This window comes from Micropterus dolomieu, linkage group LG04 (genome assembly GCF_021292245.1).
Source record: "Micropterus dolomieu isolate WLL.071019.BEF.003 ecotype Adirondacks linkage group LG04, ASM2129224v1, whole genome shotgun sequence".
In the NCBI taxonomy this organism is placed as follows: Eukaryota; Metazoa; Chordata; class Actinopteri; order Centrarchiformes; family Centrarchidae; genus Micropterus; species Micropterus dolomieu.
This window is the reverse complement of record NC_060153.1, coordinates 20,951,351-20,972,779: the sequence shown is the minus strand read 5'-3', so window position 1 is coordinate 20,972,779 and position 21,429 is coordinate 20,951,351. Positions and strand designations below refer to the sequence as shown.

Here is a 21,429-nt window from a genome sequence, read left to right as displayed (position 1 = left end):
TTTTCTTTTTTAATAAATTTGCAAAAATTTCTACATTTCTGTTTTTTTCTGTCAAGATGGGGTGTTGAGTGTACATTACTGAGAAATAAAATGAACTTTTTTGATTTTTGGAAAATGGCTGCAATGAAACAAAGAGTGAAAAATTTAAAGGGGTCTGAATACTTTCCGTACCCACTGTACATACATACATACACACACACACACACACACATCTCCTTACGCCTCTCCATCAAAGAAAATCGAGATATAGAAACAGTCAGAAAGATAGTAAAAAAAATTGGAAAAATTAATGAAAGACAGAAAGAAGAGGGAAGAAACTAGTGTAGTAATGTAAGAGAGGCAGATGATGGGATCAATGAGACAGAGAGGGGAAAAGGCTTTGCTCCAGCAGTTAGTTCATACACATGCCAAAATGCAAACATACGCATTCAGTGTTGCCTTGCAGGACTCAACCCCCTCAAGTCCAGTAATCAGACTGAATTATATTTAATTATAATTCAAAACATTGCATTTACAATAAACTACCAATGCCTTAACTTGATGTACAATACTGTAAATTACAAGGTAGCATAGCAGTGATTATGCTAAAGAGCACATTGGATTTGGGGGTTGGTGGGGTTGTCCTTTCAGGCTAGATCTACTTTAACTAATGTTAGTGATGGTGCATTTTTTAAGTCAAACAGAACAAATTTGCCTTTATCAGCAAATACAAGCATAAGTATAGAAACATCTCCTTGGTGTTTTCTTTTGTACATATTTAATGAAATCACCTTCCAAGCCTTACTCCAAACGAGACTGAAACTGGCATGTTTCTGGAGGCGACTAAAATAAAGCAATTCTTTTTGGCTTTGATATAGTATGCAGGCTGACCCACAAACATAACCGTCACCACTGCCTTAAAATACTCTTGCTTGCAATTCATCCATAATGTGATGTAAACGACCTTTATAGAAACTTCTGAGCCTCATGTTTTATTATGTCCTTTAGATTTTACTATTTTACTTCTTGTTGTGATGAACTAAATCGTGTCTACTTCCAGCAAGATTCGCAAGGTCCTCCAGCTGTCATGGACACTATTAAAACAGACACACCTAGAGTTGTAGTAACTATATTGGCATTTGCTCTAAGTGTTGTTATGAAAAACCATTTGAAAACATACCATAACATTCAATTTAGTTTGGAGGGCATGCTGTCCAGTCACTCTAGATGATGCATAAGCAAGTTCAATTTTCTATATCCCCCCAAGTTGTGCCTACTAATACAATATATATTGACCTGTTGTATAAAGGATAAAAAAAGAAAAAGTAAATGAGGACACTTCTGAAAACTAGTGGATGGAAGCATTACTCACTCATGACACATGAATTGATGACAATGCCAATTTCACACATTAGATCGCTGTCATTCAGGGCAGTAGTAGTGATTGAGTTGTGTTAAATGTTGGGAAAGACTTGAAGCTGGGGTAGGCAACACTGGAGAAACTAGCAAGAGACAACTAGATTTTCAAAGTGTACAATTGTGTACAAAAAAAATAAACAAATCAACCCCCCCCCCACCCCTCCTTTCAGGCCTCCCTCCAAAGCCACTCCTCCAAAACACATGTACATGCGCAGTGAGTGCACGAGCAAAGTGCACGCAGGTAGGCCTGCAACAGCCACAGGCGCCAATTCTTTTTCATTTGTGTGTCAGAGCATTTGCTTTATTGATTGCTGTCAGGATGTAAAGAGAATTTCAACAAATATTACAAAGAATGCTTCTGAAATAAATTGCCTACCCCAGCTTTAAGCAATTATACCCTTCATTGTGTATGTCTATAAAATAGTGTGATAATGAACTTTATTTATAGAGCACTTATCAAAACAAAGTACAAAGTACTTCATAGAGAGGAAGACAAAAGTGAATAATAAAATACATGTATGTGTACGTCTGTGTTTGCATATGTGTGCCTCATCTACAGCTATCAAATAATGCACTGTACTAAAAAGTAATTAAAGTACTGAACAAAATTAATATCCTGACTCTCTAAAGCTTCAAAAAACATTTAGCCAGTCACAACATTAATATGACTATGAAAAGAGGCGTTGGCGACCCCTGCTGTCAGCCCAGCTGTCACTTACCATCCTGGTGAACGCGCATGGCTGAGGCCGTGATGTCAGTGGTGACATTGAAGTATGGCAGCCACAAGTCCTGGAGACACAGAAAGTATTTCAGTGTCATAAATCTAATTTTCATTTTCCCATTGACTGATTCACAATCATGACCTTCTTGTGTTCTAGTGGACCTTACTGCAGTGGCAAATAAATTCTCTCTGAACTTGGAAAATTATTTAATACTGCAATCGCTCACCTCAGCTTGCTTGTCCTGGAACACTTTATAGATGCTGGTGTTGAAGGCAGAACCAGAGAACATGGAGGTGATGGGATAGGTCAGGTCTAGGACTGTTTTAAATACAGAGTTCATTGCCTGTTGAACAACAAAATACAGAGAAATCAGACTTGCTAAACTGTAAGCAAGAATTGAGGTATTCCCCTTTATATTATTTTAATATGTTGACTTGCAGGCTGTAGGGTAAATTAAACCTTTTTCATAAAAGAAAAATCCTTTTAGACATATGAGCAAGACAGAAATGACTGAATGATCGATATATAGATGTGTGCTGTACCTTGGACCACTCTCTGGCTCTCTGTTTGGTTCTGACAGCACTCCTCTCCTCAGCATACAGTGCACCAATGAATGAGCCAATCGAGGTCCCTCCAACTATGTCAATAGGAATCCCCGCTTCCTCCATAGCTTTGATCACACCCACATGAGAGCAGCCTCTGCATGGAGGAAAACAAACATGTTTGACAACTGAGCTGAGTGAAAAAAAAAAAAAGAGCACATTTTCTTCATCCGAATCTAGTTTGGGCAAAAAAAAGAATAAATCAAGTTTCAAACGGCAGAAAACGTTTTTGGGTGATAAAACAGGTGTATTTTGACATTACAAAATCCTTCCCTGCACTTCCTTACGTATTGGTAAAATGAAGGGGATTTAAGGGCTGGGTGGTCTGCATTGTTATTGCTGCAAAACACTAAGACTTGTAAGACACAAGCTCCTCTCTACACATCTGATAGTTGTGGCTCAGCCGTCTTTGGACAGCCCTGCTCACCTGGCTCCACCCCCTCCCAGCACCAGGGCGATGCTGTTTCCGGTCAGGACTCGGGCCAGCCGAGAGAAATCACTGTGCCTGTCTGCTGTTTTCTCAAACACCTTCTCATATACCTCCCTCTGCACAAATACAAAAAATACCCATGAAAATGCAGTGAAAGCATCAACATCACATTAACATTCAACAACATAAGAACAGTATTTTTGCACATTTTCCATGTTGAAGCCCCATTGATGACAAGACTATCATTTCATAACAGTGCTCTTAGATTACAGAAAAGAAAGAGTGATCACTAAGTCACCTGATTCTAGCCAGTACAGCACACCATAATGCAGTATATACATACTAGTTTGCTGGGGCTGCGTCTGGAGAAGACCCTGCGGGGACACTTGAGGTGCAGATGCCCTGAGCACCAGCTACGCATATTGAGCCACTCGACCGTCCTGGAGGGGCCCGGCCCATCCTCTTTGTGCAGAAGGATCAGCTGTTTCAGAGCCCGGACTGCTGTGTTCTCCAGCATCTGCTCCAACTGGAGGGAAAGAGAAGAGGAGGGAAACAAAACTTTAAAAAGACCGAGTAAATGTACTTATTTACATTTGAAATTTTACACACATACCTCTCCCAGGGTTGGTTCCTGGTCGCCCAGGCCGACGATCAGGATGCAATCCGCCTGGCGGATGCAGCGCTGAGTCCAGGGGGTCATACTGTTGTCAGTCTGATACAAGACAATACGATTGATGTCCTCCTGCTGGGCCAGCCAGCCGGAGAGACGGTACTCGTGGATACTGATGGATACAGTAGAAAAGCAGGGATGAGGATGTGAAACAGCGTTTGAATTCACCAAAACAGATGGCACATAGAAAAGGCTGATGACAGGAAAAAAATAATTGGGAGATACAGTGAGTGGAAATGATAGCTATCAATAATGACAAACTTAAATGGGAAAAGAAAGAGTGTGGGATGAAATAATGAAAAAAGGTGGCAGTTGGAAAACTGTTGGACTAAGAGTTGAGCTGTTTTTCTGATCGTCAAACTGACCTGTCCAATGCAGAAGCACCCAGTCGCTCTCTGATTATTTCACTGGTTAATAGCAGAGTGGGCCCTGCAATTGTCGAACAGAGGCAGTGTAAAATGTATGAATGCAAACACAGAACAGGACGTCAGACGTCCAAATGTGTATTCTATTTTAACTTTAACATACTGCATTACATGGTACTAATTGACATAATACCATGTCATGCAGTAACGTACACTTCCCTGTATAACCGGGAACTAAACAGAAATTCAGCAATCCCAGATCCATTAAAAATGTGTGGGCCTACCAATGGCACTGAGGGCATGACTCAGCTCCAGGTTGAATGCATTAATTGGCACCTCATCACACACAGGCAGGACAGCCACAGTGGAGAGGTTGCTGGCGGGGTTGGTGACATCGGCACTGGTTGTCATACTAGGTAGACTCAGGGCTGAACCTGGAAGACAGGATCACAGTGTGTAAATGGAGAATGCTGTGCTTTAAATGCATAAGGCTGGACTAAAAGACATAAGGAGGGAGTGTGTTTATGTGTAACTAAAATGCGCCTTGTCATCACTTTACCTGAGAATGGCCCTCGACCCTGCTGAAGGTTCCCCAGAATCTTCTGACCTAACAAGTGGATCAACCTTGTCACCACCTAAAACAGACATTGAGCATCAGTACCATTTTTAGATTTACACACACAACCAGATCAAGACGAAGTCACTGACCTGGGGATATCGTCTCTTGATGTTGTTGAGTGTTCCCTCTGGCAGTTTGACCAGCTCTGTGTCTCTCACAGCGTGGACGGTGGTGGCTCTTGGCTGTTTGGTCAAGGCCTCCACCTAAAGTATAAGGCAAGACCATGAGATGTTATAGAACTAACAAAACAAATTATACCAGGATGGTAATAATAATGATAAATAAACTGATTAATATTTCATGCAAGATGACTGAGTCAAAGTATACAGTAAATGTCTGCTCCAACTACTCATCTAGTAGATGTTACATTCTCCCTGTTACATTCTCCCCCCCCTGCTGGTCATGATGTACAACTCTAGATGATGGTGACTCGTGTCTGGTTTTTCCCTCAGGTGTTTTAGGTCCGGTGACGAGGGGAGAAACTCATAAGAGGGGGCTGGGCACTTGACTCTCTCTTGTCCACCTTCTAGCCATGGCAGTAGCAGACCACAGAGATTGCGACTGATTTGTATTCTTTTGATTATTGTTCTTTTCTTATATTTCTGATGGAACTGGTAGTTTAGTTTCCGCAGCTTTATTTCTGTTTGTTTAGATAGGGATTGGTTTAGGGTAGAAGGGAAGCCTCCAGATCTGGAGGGCTTCCCTTTCTTTTGTTTGTTTTGGCCAGCCCATCAGGTTTGTTTTGTTTGAATAAAATTTTGAACTTATTTCATGCTTATTTCAATAAACTTATGTTTTTTTGTATAACTCCTGGACTCTTTGATTATGTTCGACCTCCATTGTAACGAGCTTTGGTGGGGGTCATAACAGTAGAAAAGACATCTTATCAAAATTACTCTGAAATCCACCCATACTGCATTACAAGCAATTACTCACAATAGCAGCTCCTCGTTGCATTCATTTTCAGCTCCATTTTTAATTTTTAAAGCTGAAGTTTCCATTACGCACAGGCAGAATGAGACTGCGACTGACAGGAAAAGAGCCTTATTCTCACCACTCCAATGAGGTCTCCTCTGCCATATTCCCCAACTAGTTCTTTCTTGCCATTTGTCTTGCGGATGACTGAACGCAGACGTCCATTCAGAACAATGTAGGTGCAGTCTGACTGGTCGTCCTGTCTGTAGATGTAAAGAGAAAAGAAAACACAGATATATCATAGGGCTGACCCCCAATAGTCGAAGATTCAATGCTTCGATGGGCAGAGCCTGATTCGACTGTCAATCTCACAGTCGGAGCTTCGCAGCGGCGTTATGAAAAGAGGATCTTACCATTTTAGGGATATGGGGGTGCTCAATGTCTGATTTTAAATAGAACTACCAGTTTTCTCCCAATAAGTTAATATACTGCCTATTACAATATACATTTCAACATATAATGCTGTAAATAGAAATGTGAAAAGAAAGAAGCTTTTAACAAATGTTTTTAAAGTACGTGAAATAATCCAAAATTGTAACCCTAACCCTTAATGAAGGGGGTTCAGTGCGCATGTGTAGGCATTATGTGTATGTGTAGTGGCAGAAGAGAAACACTTGCTGAAGAGACACAGCCCCAGCTTCACCGGTGTTGTACCGAGTTGTCCGCACCTCGCGGGACGTTCTGATCTTTTATCACCATTGATGAACCACACAAAGAATATTACATTGTTTTTAAATAGTATCTTACTTGGAATAGACCCGCGAGGAAGCGCGATGTGCATGCGATGAGCCACACGGCATGCATGCAAAACTCGGCATAAGACCGGTGAATGGCAGGCGAGCAGAGAGAAAATGGTCAACAATAAGCCTCAGTTTAGCTGGAAATGTACAGTGTAGTTACACTGACTAATGAATAGAGACTGCAGCTCTGCAGATTCTCAAGATTAAAGCGGAACTACCATGTGTAAACCCCCCCCGCGCAATGGCCGCCACACATACACACATATGATTCGAGGATCAGTCGACTATAGCCAAGACATGACAATTCGGATTTGACTATGCAAATCCTTAGTCAGGGATAGCCCTAATAAATCACAATAACTAGTACAAATAAACTGTAAATGAATACAATAGACAATGAGATGTTAAACCAAAGTGTACAGTGTGCAGAAAGAAGCTATTATTTGTCTGTGTCAAGAAAACACTCAAGTAGACTACCTGTAGAGGGCTCTGCCGGCCTCAACAGCCATCCAGTCAATGGCAAAGTCCATCTGCCTGACAAAAGCCGACATGCGTATGGCCACCGTGTGAGCCGCACTCAGCACCACACTGGGCTGCTCCCTCATGATTCTGCAGGGGGCAGCATACAGCACAGGTGAAGACATGAGTGAGACTGAGCTATACAGTATTTATATTGTTTTTCAAGCACATGTTTCATAGAAAAACGGTATGGTTCTAGCAATCATGGAAGACCAATCAGTCTGTAGAGACTTTGAATTAATGTGTAATTGCACTGCAGGACTTATCAGAGGGCATTGTTGCTTGAGAGCACATCCATGATATTAAACTCTGTTGTGTGCCTGCTGAAAGTGGACTGTAAAACAAACTGTCATGAATACTCGTCATTCCCATTTATCCACATTAAAAGGCGACCAACTCACTCATAGAAATCTGACTTTGAGATCTTGAGGTAAGTACAGTCTCGGTTGGCTTTGATGGTGAAGATGAGGGGCTCTCCGGTGAGCACAGCGAGTTGGCCCACCATCTCCCCTGGGTGGGTCACAAACAAGCAGACGTCTTCCTGCTTGTTAATCATTCGCTGGTAGACATGGAGACAGCCAGACAGGACAAAGTGCAGACTCACGTCCTAAAAGAGTAAAAAAAGTGGAAGACATAACAGAAACAGGCGAGGATAAAAATAACTTTGCTGTTTTATCCTACACAATACAATATTACAATTTTAGATTACAAAATTACAGTTGCTATATTTACTATAGTTGATTACTGTACTTGCTACTATTACTAAACTATTAATATAGCTAAACAGAGACAGATTAGTCCATTATATGTTGTCAAAAAAGGGGTCCAGTATGTCTTGTGTTAAGTACCTGGTCTCCTTGTTTGGCTAAGACGGCTCCAGCTTTTGCATGGTGCAGAGTCACTCTCCCGTTTAACAAGGATGGGTCCTAGATTTAAGAAGAAAAACAGAAAAATACTCCAAAAGTCAAATAAAGCAGTGATAAAGGAATGAGTAAAAGTGGATAAACAATGTGGACCAAATGTAATGTATCTAATTTGTTCACCATGAACTTAAATGAAAATCCAAAGCTACAGACCCTTCTACATCATTAATTTCATCCATCATACTTTGATCTATTTACACCTACATATTTCTTTTTAGTGTAATAATGCCTAGTACAAAGCACACAAAGAGGGTTTACTACATATTGCATCAAACACATGTACCCATCTTCCTACCAAATTTAGTCTTGGGCTGAAATCTGCCCCTCTTAATTCTGACACTCTGGGTTTTGCTGCCAGTGTGATGAACGTGTTCTGTTCTTTGAGTTTGATTTTGTTGTTGTTTAGTCCCTATGGGTTTGATTACAATTACACTTCAGGTTGTGTAAAATTGCATATGAAGATTTTTCTCAATAATGTCTGTTGCATCCTAGATGCCATGTGATATCACTACATAATAACATCAAGACACACCATTAGTAAACAAAACAAATAAAATAATCAAACAAACCTCAATCTTCATGAGTTTGAGGATCTCTTTCTGAGCTTCCTCAAACAGAGCAGTGCTAGATCGACAGGATACAGGTGTAAACATATTGTCCACTCCTGACTCTTCCTCTGGATACAGATAGATCCCTGAGGGAACCTCATCTACTGTCACCCTCCTCTCCCGCTGGTCCTGCGATACAGACTGTAACGGTACACATACAAGAAAATGTTTGATATAAAATCTAAAATCTCCCTCCTGTTAAAAATTGTAGATCTGCCCCTACAAAAAAACTCATACAATGACATCTTACAGTGTCAGATAATATTATATACGTATCTGTGTTTTTGACATACTGAACAATAAACATCACATTTACAGAGACAATTCTAATATTTTAATATCACACATAACATAACATTATTAGATTGGGCTACTTTATATACTGAATGACTTTGTTATTTATGTCCTGTGGCAAACTTTGTTCTCAAACACTTATCCAATTTTATGTAATGCAATCAGTTAAGTAAGCCTCATCTCATGTGTCTAAAGAATCTGCAGTGCACTGACCCGAGTGAAAGTAGGAGGCGTGTTGCCGTCCTCTGCAGAAACAGAGATCCGTCCCCTTTCATATGCCATGTCAAAGTCTGATCTCAGACTCTTCTGCATACCTGCACAGACAAATGATTGTGTTTGAAAAGAAACAAATGAATAGCTTAATAGGCCAAACAAGATGTTTTCAAAAATGGTCACCAAGCTATAATTTTTCAGCAGTATTTCTGGTGGACATGTTGGACACTCAGGTGTCCATCTGAAAGCTGTGAGGATGAGTCCAAAATGTTTTTTTGTATGATTGGGATTTTTATTTAAGTATAAACCAGAGCAGGGAGGTTAACTTTGTTGCACTACCAAAAATGCAGGCATCCAACATTTATCATAATGTAATATACAGACAGAGATTTTGGATGCAGAGGAGCTCAAAACAAATCAAATGCTTTCAATATGACTGCTTATTGAAAGCAGCTGCAATGCTTTCAATATATATGGTGGGAACATGCCCAAAGACAAGGTACAAGTAGTGTATTGCAGATAGGTATGGTCAGGCATCTCAATGTTTCTACGAAAGTACTTTCTTAAAATAGCCTATCATACAGCTAAAACATGTTACCTGTTATTTGGTAAAACTAAAGTACATCAATAAAAACATTATCTCTCTGAACAAGAGAGAAGTTCCTCACAAGCAATGTCCACAGGCATGGAGATTGTCCTGCTAAGAGTTGGTACTGTTCCATCCTTCCCTTGTTCCCCTCCTGTACACACAGCAAACCAAAGGTGCAGAATTTAAGAAGCAACCAAACACTGGAGTGAAATGGAAAGTCAAGATATTTATATATTTAAGCTTATTTAAACCAATAAGTTTATAATTAAGATTAATTTTCTCAACATCTCAGAGGGACTTTGAGTTAATCATTTACAAAAAACATTCTATCATCCTATTACAGTCGTTCTAGTTTTTTCAACCCCACCTGTAGCTTCACCCTTAATGGCAGCTTCCCGGTGCTCCTCAGACACTGTCAGGCTGCCAAAGCGCTTGCCGTGACGGATGGGACTGGTGCGAGTCGGGTGGGGAGACGGAGGTGGCAGACGCGAGGGCTGCATTTCCTGTTGGATAAGTGCGAGCGGGATGTGATATGATGTATGTGTTCATTTGTGTGTGTGTGTGTGTGTGTGTGTGCGTGTGTGTGTGTGTGTGTGCGTGTGTACGAGATGGGGGAGAATGGAAAGAGACACACAACATCAGCATTTAGTGCCTGAAATCATAATAAAAACAGTATGTGTGCTGAGCTAATGATGCAAAATTCCTGATAAATGCCAAACCACATCACCCACCTATGTTTGCATGGGACTGTGGTTTACTGTGTCACCTGCGTGCGTGCGTGCGTGCGTGCGTGCGTGCGTGCGTGCGTGCGTGCGTGCGTGCGTGCGTGCGTGCGTCTGTGTCCAACTCACATGGCTGAAGAGCTCATTGGTGAGCCCCAGATAGTTGTGCAGGGCTAGGACCGTTACTCTTTGGAGACGAACCATGATAATCTGAACAGATACAGGAAGTGAATCATTTGATATGTCACATGCAAATTGACAGATGACTTTTTCAAAACCACTTCAGTTTTATGAGCACATTTCTGGCCAAAAGTAAAGAAAATAGAACATATACATTCAACACATGCAATGGACACAACTCTCACCTGCACTACCCGCACCAGGCTCTCAGGGTACTTCTCAAATATAGAGAGGAAGGCTTCTACAGGTAAACGGAGAACAGTGGAAACCTCCGCAGCCCGTGCCGACACCGTTCTATAAGGCTTCTGGTGGCCCTGGACACAAAGATCCCAAAGAAAATGTTCACATTTTATGAAGCTCTGATGTGGGAGGTGGTGGCAAGAAGTGGTTATGACCTACTGTGATGACATCCAGGATGCTGAGGAGGCTGTGGACACTGTCGCCTGGGTAAACCTCCTTCACCACACTTTCTTTGCCATCCTGGAAGACAGGAATAACACATGCATCTCGGTGTGTATAGTTGATATAGACTCTATTGAGACTGGCTGTAGATACACATTTGTCCTTAAGAGGGCAACCTTTGCTAACAGCCATAATCCCCTTGTTGCCTAATAAGATTATGAGTCAAATGTTAATAGATGCTAATGCCTTGTTAAAGCCAGAACTCTCATGGTTAAGCCCCTTAGAATATTTGTTTTAGGTTTTTAGACATTAGACCAAATGATTCTCAAACACCAAAACAACTGTTGCATGCATGGAATTCACAGGTAATCATTATACATGGGCATGCATACCGTTCCAGTAAGGCACAGTTCTAGTTTTCCATCCTGAACCACGTAGATGCTGCTGTCAGGCTGGCCCGGCCTGAAGACGTACTCCCCTTGTTGAAACTGCACGAACACCATGTGTTTACACAGCTCCAGGAAGAGGGGCTTCTCAAAGTGACCCAGCACACTGTAGTAAAGGACAACAGGTGTGAATGCTCATCAATCTGGGTTATATAATCTAAAATGAGGGGCATTTTTAAAGCCTTTGTTAAGTTGTGTGGAATGCTATTAACTGAGTTTTATTAGCACAGTTGCTCATGCCTGACAGGATTTTCTTAATGTACGGACATGTTTGGGCCTTTCGAGGATTAGATATATGTACATTATAAAACAATTAAATAGATGTGACGAGGAAGACCAACCTACCGGACATTTTTGAGCATGTAGAGCACCTCGGAGGGGAGGTGGGAGTTGGCCACATCAAACTCAGTGAGATCAGCCTCCAGCACTGAGGGAGGGGGCTCCTTGGCCTGCAGGATGGGCACCTCCTTTTTAAAGCGCAGGATTCTGCACAGCAGAAAGACAGGAGGACAGACGGGAATGAGTGTGAAACGGTGAACAGGTCATAACAGTAAATAGAGGCTTTATTATTGGTGTGAGTAAGCTTTCTGATATACTTTTTGGCAATGTTGAGCATCTTCTGCTTCTTCTTGAGGCGTGGTCGAGAGGAAGAGGATGTACCCACCAGGGAAGAGGTAGACTGCGAGACCTGTTGGGAAACCTATTGGTTTAAATAGTAGTCCCATGATCCTGCTGTTGTGGTAGACTAAAAAACTAGAGGAATGACATGTGAGCCAGGCCATGATTAAACTAAAATGCTGATTTGCATACTGACTGTTGAAGTATTATAATTCTCTGTCAGCCACACACTCACTTTACGCATGATCTTTCGCCCGTAGAACATGACCTTGTCCCTCTTGCGAAAGCGGTATTTGGGGGCCTCCTGCGCTTCAAGGTCTGTCAAGGATAAGAAATGAGAAATTAGTGCAGAAATACAGTTTTCATTTTTCATGACTATCATTACATGTTCTCGGTGCACTGGTGAGACAACGATCTCGACAGTTACTGACTTCGAAGCTGGATCCTCCGCAAGATGAAGAAGATGAGGATGGCGATGAGGACTATGGCGATGCCCGCGCCAATCACCATCCCCACCATCTGAAGAGAAGAACAAGAGAGAAAGAGAGTTGATGTGTGGACAGGGTCACATGTTGCTTAATGACAAATGTCCAGCGTGAAAACTGTTATTTACTTCGATGTTTTAATTTGTTATTGCTGCATTATTTCACCTACATGCTTGTGTTTTCTAAATATTAATGAGCCAAATTGTATTTCCTTATTTTCTCACTTGCCATGGTGAAACATGTACGGTAGTGATACAATTTCCTGCAGGGGTGACCAAACAGCAACTGAATGAATACAATGGGAAAAAGACTAAATGTGTAAATGAAACTCACCATGCTCGTCTGTAGTTCCTCCTCCACAAATGTCTTGATGTTTCTAAACCCGTCCTAATGTAACAGAGAAATACAGAGACATTACTAATCCAAACAAACAACCAAAACCTCTACAGGCAGCATGTGCTTTAGTCTCATACACGAGGGCTGCTACGTCCTACAGTGTGTGAGCCTGGGCCTGAAGGCTTCACTTCCATTCAAGTGTAATGGAATGTAGGAATAAGGGATTTGCCCTGGATGCAGTAATGTCAGACTGTGAGGGGATGAACATGAAACATCTTATCGGACCTCTCCACGCTTGCGCCCTCGCATGTGTTTCCGACCATGTTTCCCAAGCTTTTACTTTTCACTCTGTTAAAAACAGAGCTTCCTTTTTTCGGCTACCTATGTACAGATGGACGATTCCAGATATGAAGTTGCTGGATTCAGAGGCTACAAACTGGCAAACTGTAGAAAGCAAGTCAGGCATGAATGATAAGATAAGCTAATCTGTTTCGCTCTAATAGATCTAAAGAAAGCAGATAACACTGAACTGAATTCATTCTTAATGTTAGCAGACTGAGCTTAAAAATAAAGAGAGAATAAATTCTATCAGGCTGAGTGGTCCGGGCCCCACTGGATAGGCCACGGTCTGCAGGTCACTCTACAAGTTAACCTGTGCTGAATATCAGGCCCAGAGCTACGCTAATTCCTACCTTACTGCAGTGGTTGGAGCAGTCCAGTCTAGTTTTGAATGCATAAAAAAAACATGTAGTGGGACCTAGTCATAACTGAATTCCACCCTTGTGTGTATCGCTGTATTCATGTGAATCATAGACAAGGCCCATAAGCTGACACCAAGATATAATGAAAACTGATGGAGCTGGACTTTGGAGGTGGCAGAGGGAGACAGAAAGCAACTACAGGAGGGGAAAGCATAAGAACAAGAAGGAAATGGCTTTGTCTTCCAAAATCAAAAACAAGTAGCTTAACAGAAGACAAATACTCATTGAAAGCAGATTAGTTTTCACTTGTGGCTTGATTAAGGATACTTAAGTTCACAAACATCAAACAAACCATTCATCAAAACACTGTCAGTGCTGGTAGTGGAAAGATCAAGGCCCAGATAAGCTTGTTTGTTGTACTCTGTGTGTGTGTGTGTGTGGCTAGCAATCAGACACAGTACTGTAAGAGCAAGAGTAATATGTTTTTAGTGTTTTGGCTGGCAGCCAATGAGACTGCATGTCTGTTATCAGTGGTTATTGATCTGTGTGAGGAGCTATGGGTTATTTGGCAATAAAAGGCCTAAGCTGCACACTGGGGATACTGACATTGGGGCGGATGGTTAGGTGAGTGCGCGGGCAGCATGTGCACACGGAAGTACAGCTTAGCTGGAGCCTTCAAGTAGGCGTAATGGAGTTTGGAAATCAAAGTGCGAAAAGTGTGCACGTGTGTGCAATTTGTAGCGTGACGGGTCCACTAAAATGACACGCCAGACATGTCTTAAAAATTAAAAGTCTGTCACTAAAAACACTAGCAGAACTCTCTAGAGGTTTTACATTGCTAGTGGGCCGTTTCAACTGTCAAGTTCAGCTGAGAGAGGACATCTAAGTTTACCAACCACATTCATCTGACCAATGCTGCGGAAAGGTCATACTGAGTTTGATGGTAGTAAGGAAGATGGTTTACTATTATGAGCTGCTATGGTGACCTGTGCTGCTCACTGGCTGCAATATGTGTAGACTAATTGTCTGTGGCTGTTAATTATTTATTTTTCAATTGTGACAATCTTCCTTTGTGCCTAAAGCCGGCCTTTCTCTTTCCTTTTAGAAGGAGGGATATTGGCAGCACAAATTAGACTTCACCATTTCTGTCACACCCATTTGTTAACCCCCTTAACAACTTCTGATGGCACATCCCTGATCCAGGGCTGCACTTAATGTACTTGTATACCGCGGGTTAATTGCTTTATTCCATGTTTTTAATCATTATGAAAACAAATACAGTGAACAAACCAACCTCTCCCGGGACCTCTTGTTCCGAGGTACTTCCCATTGTAACCCTGTTTCTTCATAGGGATTGTCCATCAACGGCCACTGGAAACAGAGACAGATGCACATACTCAACAGGCCGTTTTTGTGGAAGGCATTGTGACATGTCACAATGGGAAAAGCACAGGTATGAATACTAAAATCAATGATGCCATTTAACTGAGCCCTGGTATTGTTGGCTCACAGTAACACAGCCACTGTTTACTGAGACACTTGAACAGAACAGAGCCATTGTTAATGTTATAAGCAACACCATTGCTTTTACAACTATAAATGTCTGCTGTGAAAATGGTCTATCACAGGGGAAATCAAGTACAGAAATTAAAATCTTTTCCCTAACTTTTCAGCTGCATCCATAGAAAGACGTGTGGCTGCAGCCCAACATCCCAACGGTATCAAAACCTTCCTATCAAGAAAATATCTTATTGTTACCATGGACACGCATGCACGCAAACAACAAATTGCTCCAAGCTACTGCAAAACCAGTGAAGAGAAACCAGTAAGTGTGGTTAAACGAGAGAGAGAAAGAGAGGAAATGAAGCCGTTAGCACACAGCTCTGTTTGCATTAACTGTCTAGTTAACAACCGTACTTAATCTCTCCTTAAAATCACTTTAACCGAGCACTAGAATCTGAGACGGATCAAATGATTGCATCCTACAGCAGCGCACTGCAGAGGTCACTGGGCCAGGCTTTGTCTCTGTCACACACACACAAACACACCAGCCTAACTAGATAACAGATAAAAACATATCCAGATGGTAACCCCTACCCCTCGTTTTATCCGCCCATCCCTCTCCAGTCACCTCCCTTCAAAGATGACCTTCTTACTGTCCCAATTAATTGGTACCACTTCTATTGGAGATTTAGAGTAGGACTGCACAATTAATTGAAATATTGACAACAAATGTCACAGCATCATGATTTTAAATCTTTTTTTTTCCAGTGAAAAGGAAAATTATGATGCAAGAATGATTATTCCCACTAATCATGAATCATACCTTAAGTGATAGAAAAGTTTTCAACCAGCATACAACTTGATGTCTTTGCGAGGAAAGCTGTAGAAAACCAGAATATTTTGTTTTTGAAAGTACCTGCACTGCCTGTCCCTTTGAGAAATTAACTGCTGCAGCTTTTGTTTAATTTACCGTGAAACCAATTCAATCACCACACAGGCTTTTCAAAGAAACAGATGCTTCTACATACTGTGATATTTTACCTTCCCAGGTTGCCCCTTTTTACATCATAAAACCAAGCACATTCACTGGGAGAAGCCTGACCATAATCCTCTGATGCTCTACTGCACTGGAGCTAAAGTTCATCCAGGCCGGCCACATACCGCCTCTCTGCCCACATCTGCCAGTACAGACTGATTCAGCTGACACAGGCGTATGTGCTGTAGATGGGACAACAAGCTTCATTCACTGTCTACGGACAAATAAACAGCTATGCTAGCTTAGCTCGCAGAGGTCCAAAAATTTCCCACTCCAACTCCAGTGGAAACTGGTGCTGGAGGAAAAACAAGCTAGCTAACAACACAGACTCCATGTTTGCAGAGAGCATACAAAGTAGGCTACAGCACTACCATGAAGAAGCCTATTTCCAAGCAAGCGTCTCATGGCTAATAGACAAAACTTCAAGACCATTAGAGGAAAGACATTACCATAGCCATATAATAAAATAGGCCTTGTGTTCAGTGTCCCAAGTATCCATCTTATGAATGTTTAAAAGTATGTTAATATTAATAGATTGAATAATTGATTACCATTTAGTCTTTAGACAATGCATTGTGATGCACTTGATTCATAATACCTCTACTCTAGTTAAATACTGCTAATAAAAAACTAATCATAATCTGAGGATGGACTGTAACTAAGGTGGAGCAAGAGGGTTTTTTCCCCCCACTATTTTTGCTTGAAAACGATGAATCAGTAATCAAAATAGTTGCACGTTTTGTACCAACTAATCAATTAGTTGACAAATTCGGCTCTAATCTGAAGTTTGGTTAGGGCTGGGCTATGAAACTGTTATTATTGCAATATAATTTTCCTCAATATAACTATAGCAAATGTTCAATAAATGTTCAATTTAATTAATTTGAATCAGCAGTACTTTTTCTAGTAAGATATTTATTTTGTGGAGGACTTAGTTTCCTTATGCATATTTGTTAACCTTAGATTTGTGAAATGACCCACTGTTTGGCACGTGTTTGTCATGTTATGATAATAAAGAAAAGTTTAAAACCACAACTAACCATCTGGTTTTGTCAACTTTCACTCAGGAGCAAATGACTGACATTTATAGTGATAAATATTGTCACAGATTAATATTACTTTTTTTATCGTGATAACATTTTTGGCCATGTTGCCCAAGCCCTTGTTTTGGTTATTAATAACGATGACTTGTGTTTCCTGCTGATATTGACTGCTAAAATTTGGAGAACATGTGTGCCAATGACACCAGCAATGTCCCAAATATTGTCTAGCCTACATATGAAGCAACAACACAGGCTGGCATCAGCTGCATCTTTCATCTGGTGTATTTCCTGTTTAATCTACAACATCAGTGGCCTGGGAGTGCTGCATAGATGAAATTCAATCAGTGAAAGGCTGAGGATGGGAGTGTCGTGTTACATGAAGTAACCCTGTGAGGCACAAACACCCAGTTTCAAGGCCAGAATCTCTCAGATGAGAGTCTGTGTGGTAATAACACTGTAAGAAAAGCACAGGCCTGCTATCTCCCTAGGGATGAGACAGTAGTCAACCTCTCCTGCCTCCCTCTGTGCAGACCTACTCCCATTGTTCTCTATGAACAATGAAGCTAGTGTTGAATCCAGGGGCAGACCTGGGCCGACCACTGTTTCGCAACAACACGCCTGTAGTGTTATGAGGCCTTATGATGCGTTTGAACCCATAATTTAGATGATGTACGTTTGGAAAATGTAAAAAGGTAAAAAGACATTACAAAATGTTGAGTCTGCATTACATTCATATTATACAAATTTAACAGTAGAGGAGGATAACTACAGAGAGACGTGTCTTTAGCTGAATGCGCTATCCTCAAAACAAACTTACACCAACTAGGCGAGACAAAAGTCCTGTCTGTCACCTTTGACCCTGGAAGTCAAAACAAAATATGAAATGTCACTTCACACTTACACCTCCTTACAACCCTGTCACAAATAAAACTTAAGCCCAAACGACAGCAAAGTACTGACCAAGGTGATCTCAGAGGACGACATCTGCTCATATTTCTCTCCAGCCAAAATAGTTAAGCATAATTTGCACCCACAGAGGTGTTGCCTTTCTGACCCCTTCGTAAATCCCTTGGCCGGATTGTTAAATTGTATTGTAAACACACCAAGCGAAGCAGACTACTCAATAAACCTCAAACTGGCTCTGAATGCAGCTAATTCACACCAGTCGCGTTAGAGGGTGTTTTGACGCAGTGGTGTCCCGTTAGCTTAACAGTCACATGTAGCCTGTAGGCGACTGTGGCCAATAGATATTAGTTCGGCCTTATTGTTTATATTCAGGAGTGTAAAATGACTTATCCACTCGGAGAGATATTACAATGAGTCTTTGGCTAAATTCGTTGGGTTAAAAATAGCAGAATCAAACATCCATTTGTTTTTTCAGCCATCCAGGACAGAGGGCACCTGGCTGATCATCACATCTTTCGTTAACGTTTTAACGTAAGTCAGGCTCTGATGGCTAACGTTGTCACTGGGTAACGTTAGCTGACTTAGCTAGCAAAGCTGCTGATATAGCGGTGGTCCTAATCACGGGTGTGGAAGTAAAACAACTCCATGCCATCATTAATGTAGAAGCGAACGTGATTTCTGATGCTGTTGCGTTTTAAATGTTTGACCTCCGCAGGAGCCATCTAGCTGAGCTCTAACGTTACCGTTGTTGACACAGCGGATATAACGTTATGTTGTTTTCACCACTGGTTACTCGCCAACGCTAACGTAAAAAAAAAAAAACTAGTAAAATTGCCAGTAAATCACACGACCGTTTGCTAAAACATATCATACTGAAATCATGTCATTAAATTATAGATGGGTGATCGGAGAAGGTAATTTACCTGAGCTGATGGATTCCCGTCAATCGTCACTGACTGTCAAACATACAACGGAAATCAGTTTTGATGAAGACCCTCCTCTTTTACTTCCCCCAAAGCTCTGGCCAATCAACAACTGAGATGCTGTAATGAAGGACGAATCAAAATACAGAGCTGGGCGAAACGCCGATGTCCCTCCCACTTACAAGTAACTAAATCGGTGGGTGTTTAATGATTATTGGAGGGACTAAGCTAGTCGATCCATGATTGGACAACAGCAAGTATTAACAATTAACTATATTTATATTAACTATAAATGCAGATTCACTTTTGAGCGTTTCAATTACACTTACACGATATGGGACACGGTTGAGAAGAGTAAATATTTGATGTACAATATACTGCATGCAAATATGCAATGCTTAATTATCGATTAATTACATAAACTGTGTTATTTACCAACCGTTGTGCTCCACAGTAATAAAAAAATAAATAAAATAAAATAAAATAAAATTAATCATGACTATGATTTAATGCCCAACGAAGCACAGTAGCATTGGTAATATATATCTCCAGATATCAAACCAAGCGGAAAGTGCAATGATTAAACATTATATAGCGTATGTTGAAATGTTGTAACCACCAAGCTTACCGTTCAAAGTACAACTACAGCAACATCGCCCCCTAGTGTGCACTACCTGCAAGATCACAAGCTGCATTTGGTCTTCAGCAGATATTTTAAAAAAGAAAAATGTTCTCTTCACATGTTTATCAAATAATAAAATCAAACAGTTCCCTTTAAAATACATAATCTTTATTGTGAGGTGAGTAATAGGATTACAGCTCCGCAATGGGCTTGTGGGGCCAGTAGGGATGTTTGACCTTGTCCAACTTAGTCTCAGGGAAGGTGTCGTTGAGGTCCTCGATGGTCATCTGGTCGAAGGGGATCATGTTCTTAAACTTATCCAACTGAGACCAAACACAAAGAGCAGAAAGAGACAGTCAGGGGGGAAAAAAACCCTACCAAGGTTATAAATACAGATTTCCTGTGGTGCTCCAGGATGTGTTTTAGCAACTAATGCAACTAGCATCTCACCTCTTTCTCATACTTAGCAATACGGGCCTTAGATGCTTCCATGTAGACTGATGCACTTTTGTTCTATTAGAGAAAAGTGAAAAAATTACATCTGACAATGCAACAATGACAACAGTAAATCATATCACTGATAAAACTGAAAATGAATTCCAGTTGTGATGTCCGTCTCCCTTTAATTTACATGGTCTGTTTTTGTGTTGTGTCATAATTGTCATTATGAAATTCCCACAGTAGTTACATAAATACACATAATTGCCAAATTGGTTTAACTGTAAGCATTTTCAAATTGAAAGTCAAAACATTTCACAACAGTGCAGTAAAGCGGAAATTCAGGCCACACATGGATTTGTTTGATGTAAATCACTTACAGCTTCAGCCTCCTGTGAATTGATGGCGCTTGTCTGTGTGTCAACAGGCTCAGGGATCTGCAGGGCTTTGAACTGCATGTAGGAGGAACATTTATGATTTACCACAGTAGCGCAAACCAACTAATGCTTAACAAACTAATGAAATTATGACTCATTTGTTGGTTTTTTTGGCAGAGGGGCCAAAAAGAAATTCAAGCTGCCTCAATTATTTACTAGCATGGTCACCCTCACAGTTCAGACAAAAAGTAATTTCAAGAGATCCTAAAAGTGACAAGCTGAGATTTGTCAGATTCTATGGCCTCTAAAGATGCCTCCAATGTACAATGCTCCAAAAAATAAAGGGAACACTTAAACAACACAATGTAACTCCAAGTCAATCACACTCCTGTGAAATCAAACTGTCCACTTAGGAAGCAACACTGATTGACAATCAATTTCACATGCTGTTGTGCAAATGGAATAGACAACAGCTGGAAATTATAGGCAATTAGCAAGACACCCCCAATAAAGGAGTGGTTCTGCAGGTCACAGACCACTTCTCAGTTCCTATGCTTCCTGGCTGATGTTTTGGTCACTGGCAGTGTTTTCACTCTAGTGGTAGCATGAGACGGAGTCTACAACCCACACAAGTGGCTCAGGTAGTGCAGCTCATCCAGGATGGCACATCAATGCGAGCTGTGGCAAGAAGGTTTGTTGTGTCTGTCAGCGTATTGTCCAGAGCATGGAGGCGCTACCAGGAGACAGGCCAGTACATCAGGGGACGTGGAGGAGGCCGTAGGAGGGCAACAACCCAGCAGCAGGACCGCTACCTCCGCCTTTGTGCAAGGAGGAGCAGGAGGAGCACTGCCAGAGCCCTGCAAAATGACCTGCAGCAGGCCACAAATGTGCATGTGTCTTCTCAAACGGTCAGAAACAGACTCCACGAGGGTGGTATGAGGGCTCGACGTCCACAGGTGGGGGTTGTGCTTACAGTCCAACACCGTGCAGGACGTTTGGCATTTGCCAGAGAACACCAAGATTG

The 21,429-nt window shown here is 41.3% G+C and overlaps 2 protein-coding genes across 7 annotated transcripts in view; both read right to left on the bottom strand.

The window, feature by feature from the left end:
* Positions 1-19,076, bottom strand: part of pnpla6 (patatin-like phospholipase domain containing 6) — a 32,296-nt gene extending 13,220 nt beyond the window's left edge. The window contains exons 1-29 of one of the 5 annotated variants that reach the window (XM_046046384.1): positions 18,969-19,076; positions 14,852-14,928; positions 12,854-12,907; positions 12,467-12,554; positions 12,271-12,353; positions 12,014-12,117; positions 11,763-11,903; positions 11,364-11,523; positions 10,969-11,049; positions 10,755-10,883; positions 10,519-10,599; positions 10,035-10,170; positions 9,747-9,818; positions 9,079-9,179; positions 8,533-8,712; positions 7,889-7,966; positions 7,442-7,647; positions 6,999-7,130; positions 5,861-5,984; positions 4,896-5,009; positions 4,747-4,822; positions 4,472-4,621; positions 4,188-4,251; positions 3,766-3,934; positions 3,496-3,678; positions 3,150-3,268; positions 2,663-2,819; positions 2,347-2,463; positions 2,118-2,187 (exon numbers count right to left, since the gene is read on the bottom strand). In XM_046046384.1, coding sequence (XP_045902340.1) covers positions 2,118-2,187; positions 2,347-2,463; positions 2,663-2,819; positions 3,150-3,268; positions 3,496-3,678; positions 3,766-3,934; positions 4,188-4,251; positions 4,472-4,621; positions 4,747-4,822; positions 4,896-5,009; positions 5,861-5,984; positions 6,999-7,130; positions 7,442-7,647; positions 7,889-7,966; positions 8,533-8,712; positions 9,079-9,179; positions 9,747-9,818; positions 10,035-10,170; positions 10,519-10,599; positions 10,755-10,883; positions 10,969-11,049; positions 11,364-11,523; positions 11,763-11,903; positions 12,014-12,117; positions 12,271-12,353; positions 12,467-12,554; positions 12,854-12,907; positions 14,852-14,887 — 3,205 coding nt within the window. In that variant the 5' untranslated portion in view covers positions 14,888-14,928; positions 18,969-19,076. Of the gene's footprint in view, positions 1-2,117; positions 2,188-2,346; positions 2,464-2,662; positions 2,820-3,149; positions 3,269-3,495; positions 3,679-3,765; positions 3,935-4,187; positions 4,252-4,471; positions 4,622-4,746; positions 4,823-4,895; positions 5,010-5,860; positions 5,985-6,998; positions 7,131-7,441; positions 7,648-7,888; positions 7,967-8,532; positions 8,713-9,078; positions 9,180-9,746; positions 9,819-10,034; positions 10,171-10,518; positions 10,600-10,754; positions 10,884-10,968; positions 11,050-11,363; positions 11,524-11,762; positions 11,904-12,013; positions 12,118-12,270; positions 12,354-12,466; positions 12,555-12,853; positions 12,908-14,851; positions 14,929-17,956; positions 17,981-18,968 lie in introns of those variants that run through there. The other 4 variants (XM_046046385.1, XM_046046380.1, XM_046046383.1 and 1 more) reach the window with 4 other exon arrangements.
* Positions 19,077-19,736: 660 nt separating this feature from the next.
* The window catches only part of LOC123969211 (ATP synthase subunit d, mitochondrial-like), a 6,796-nt gene continuing 5,103 nt past the window's right edge, over positions 19,737-21,429 (bottom strand). For both annotated transcript variants that reach the window (XM_046046379.1, XM_046046378.1), the window contains 3 exons: positions 20,409-20,480; positions 20,041-20,103; positions 19,737-19,913 (listed from right to left, as the gene is read on the bottom strand). In XM_046046379.1, coding sequence (XP_045902335.1) covers positions 19,782-19,913; positions 20,041-20,103; positions 20,409-20,480 — 267 coding nt within the window. In that variant the 3' untranslated portion in view covers positions 19,737-19,781. The remainder of the gene's footprint in view (positions 19,914-20,040; positions 20,104-20,408; positions 20,481-21,429) is intronic.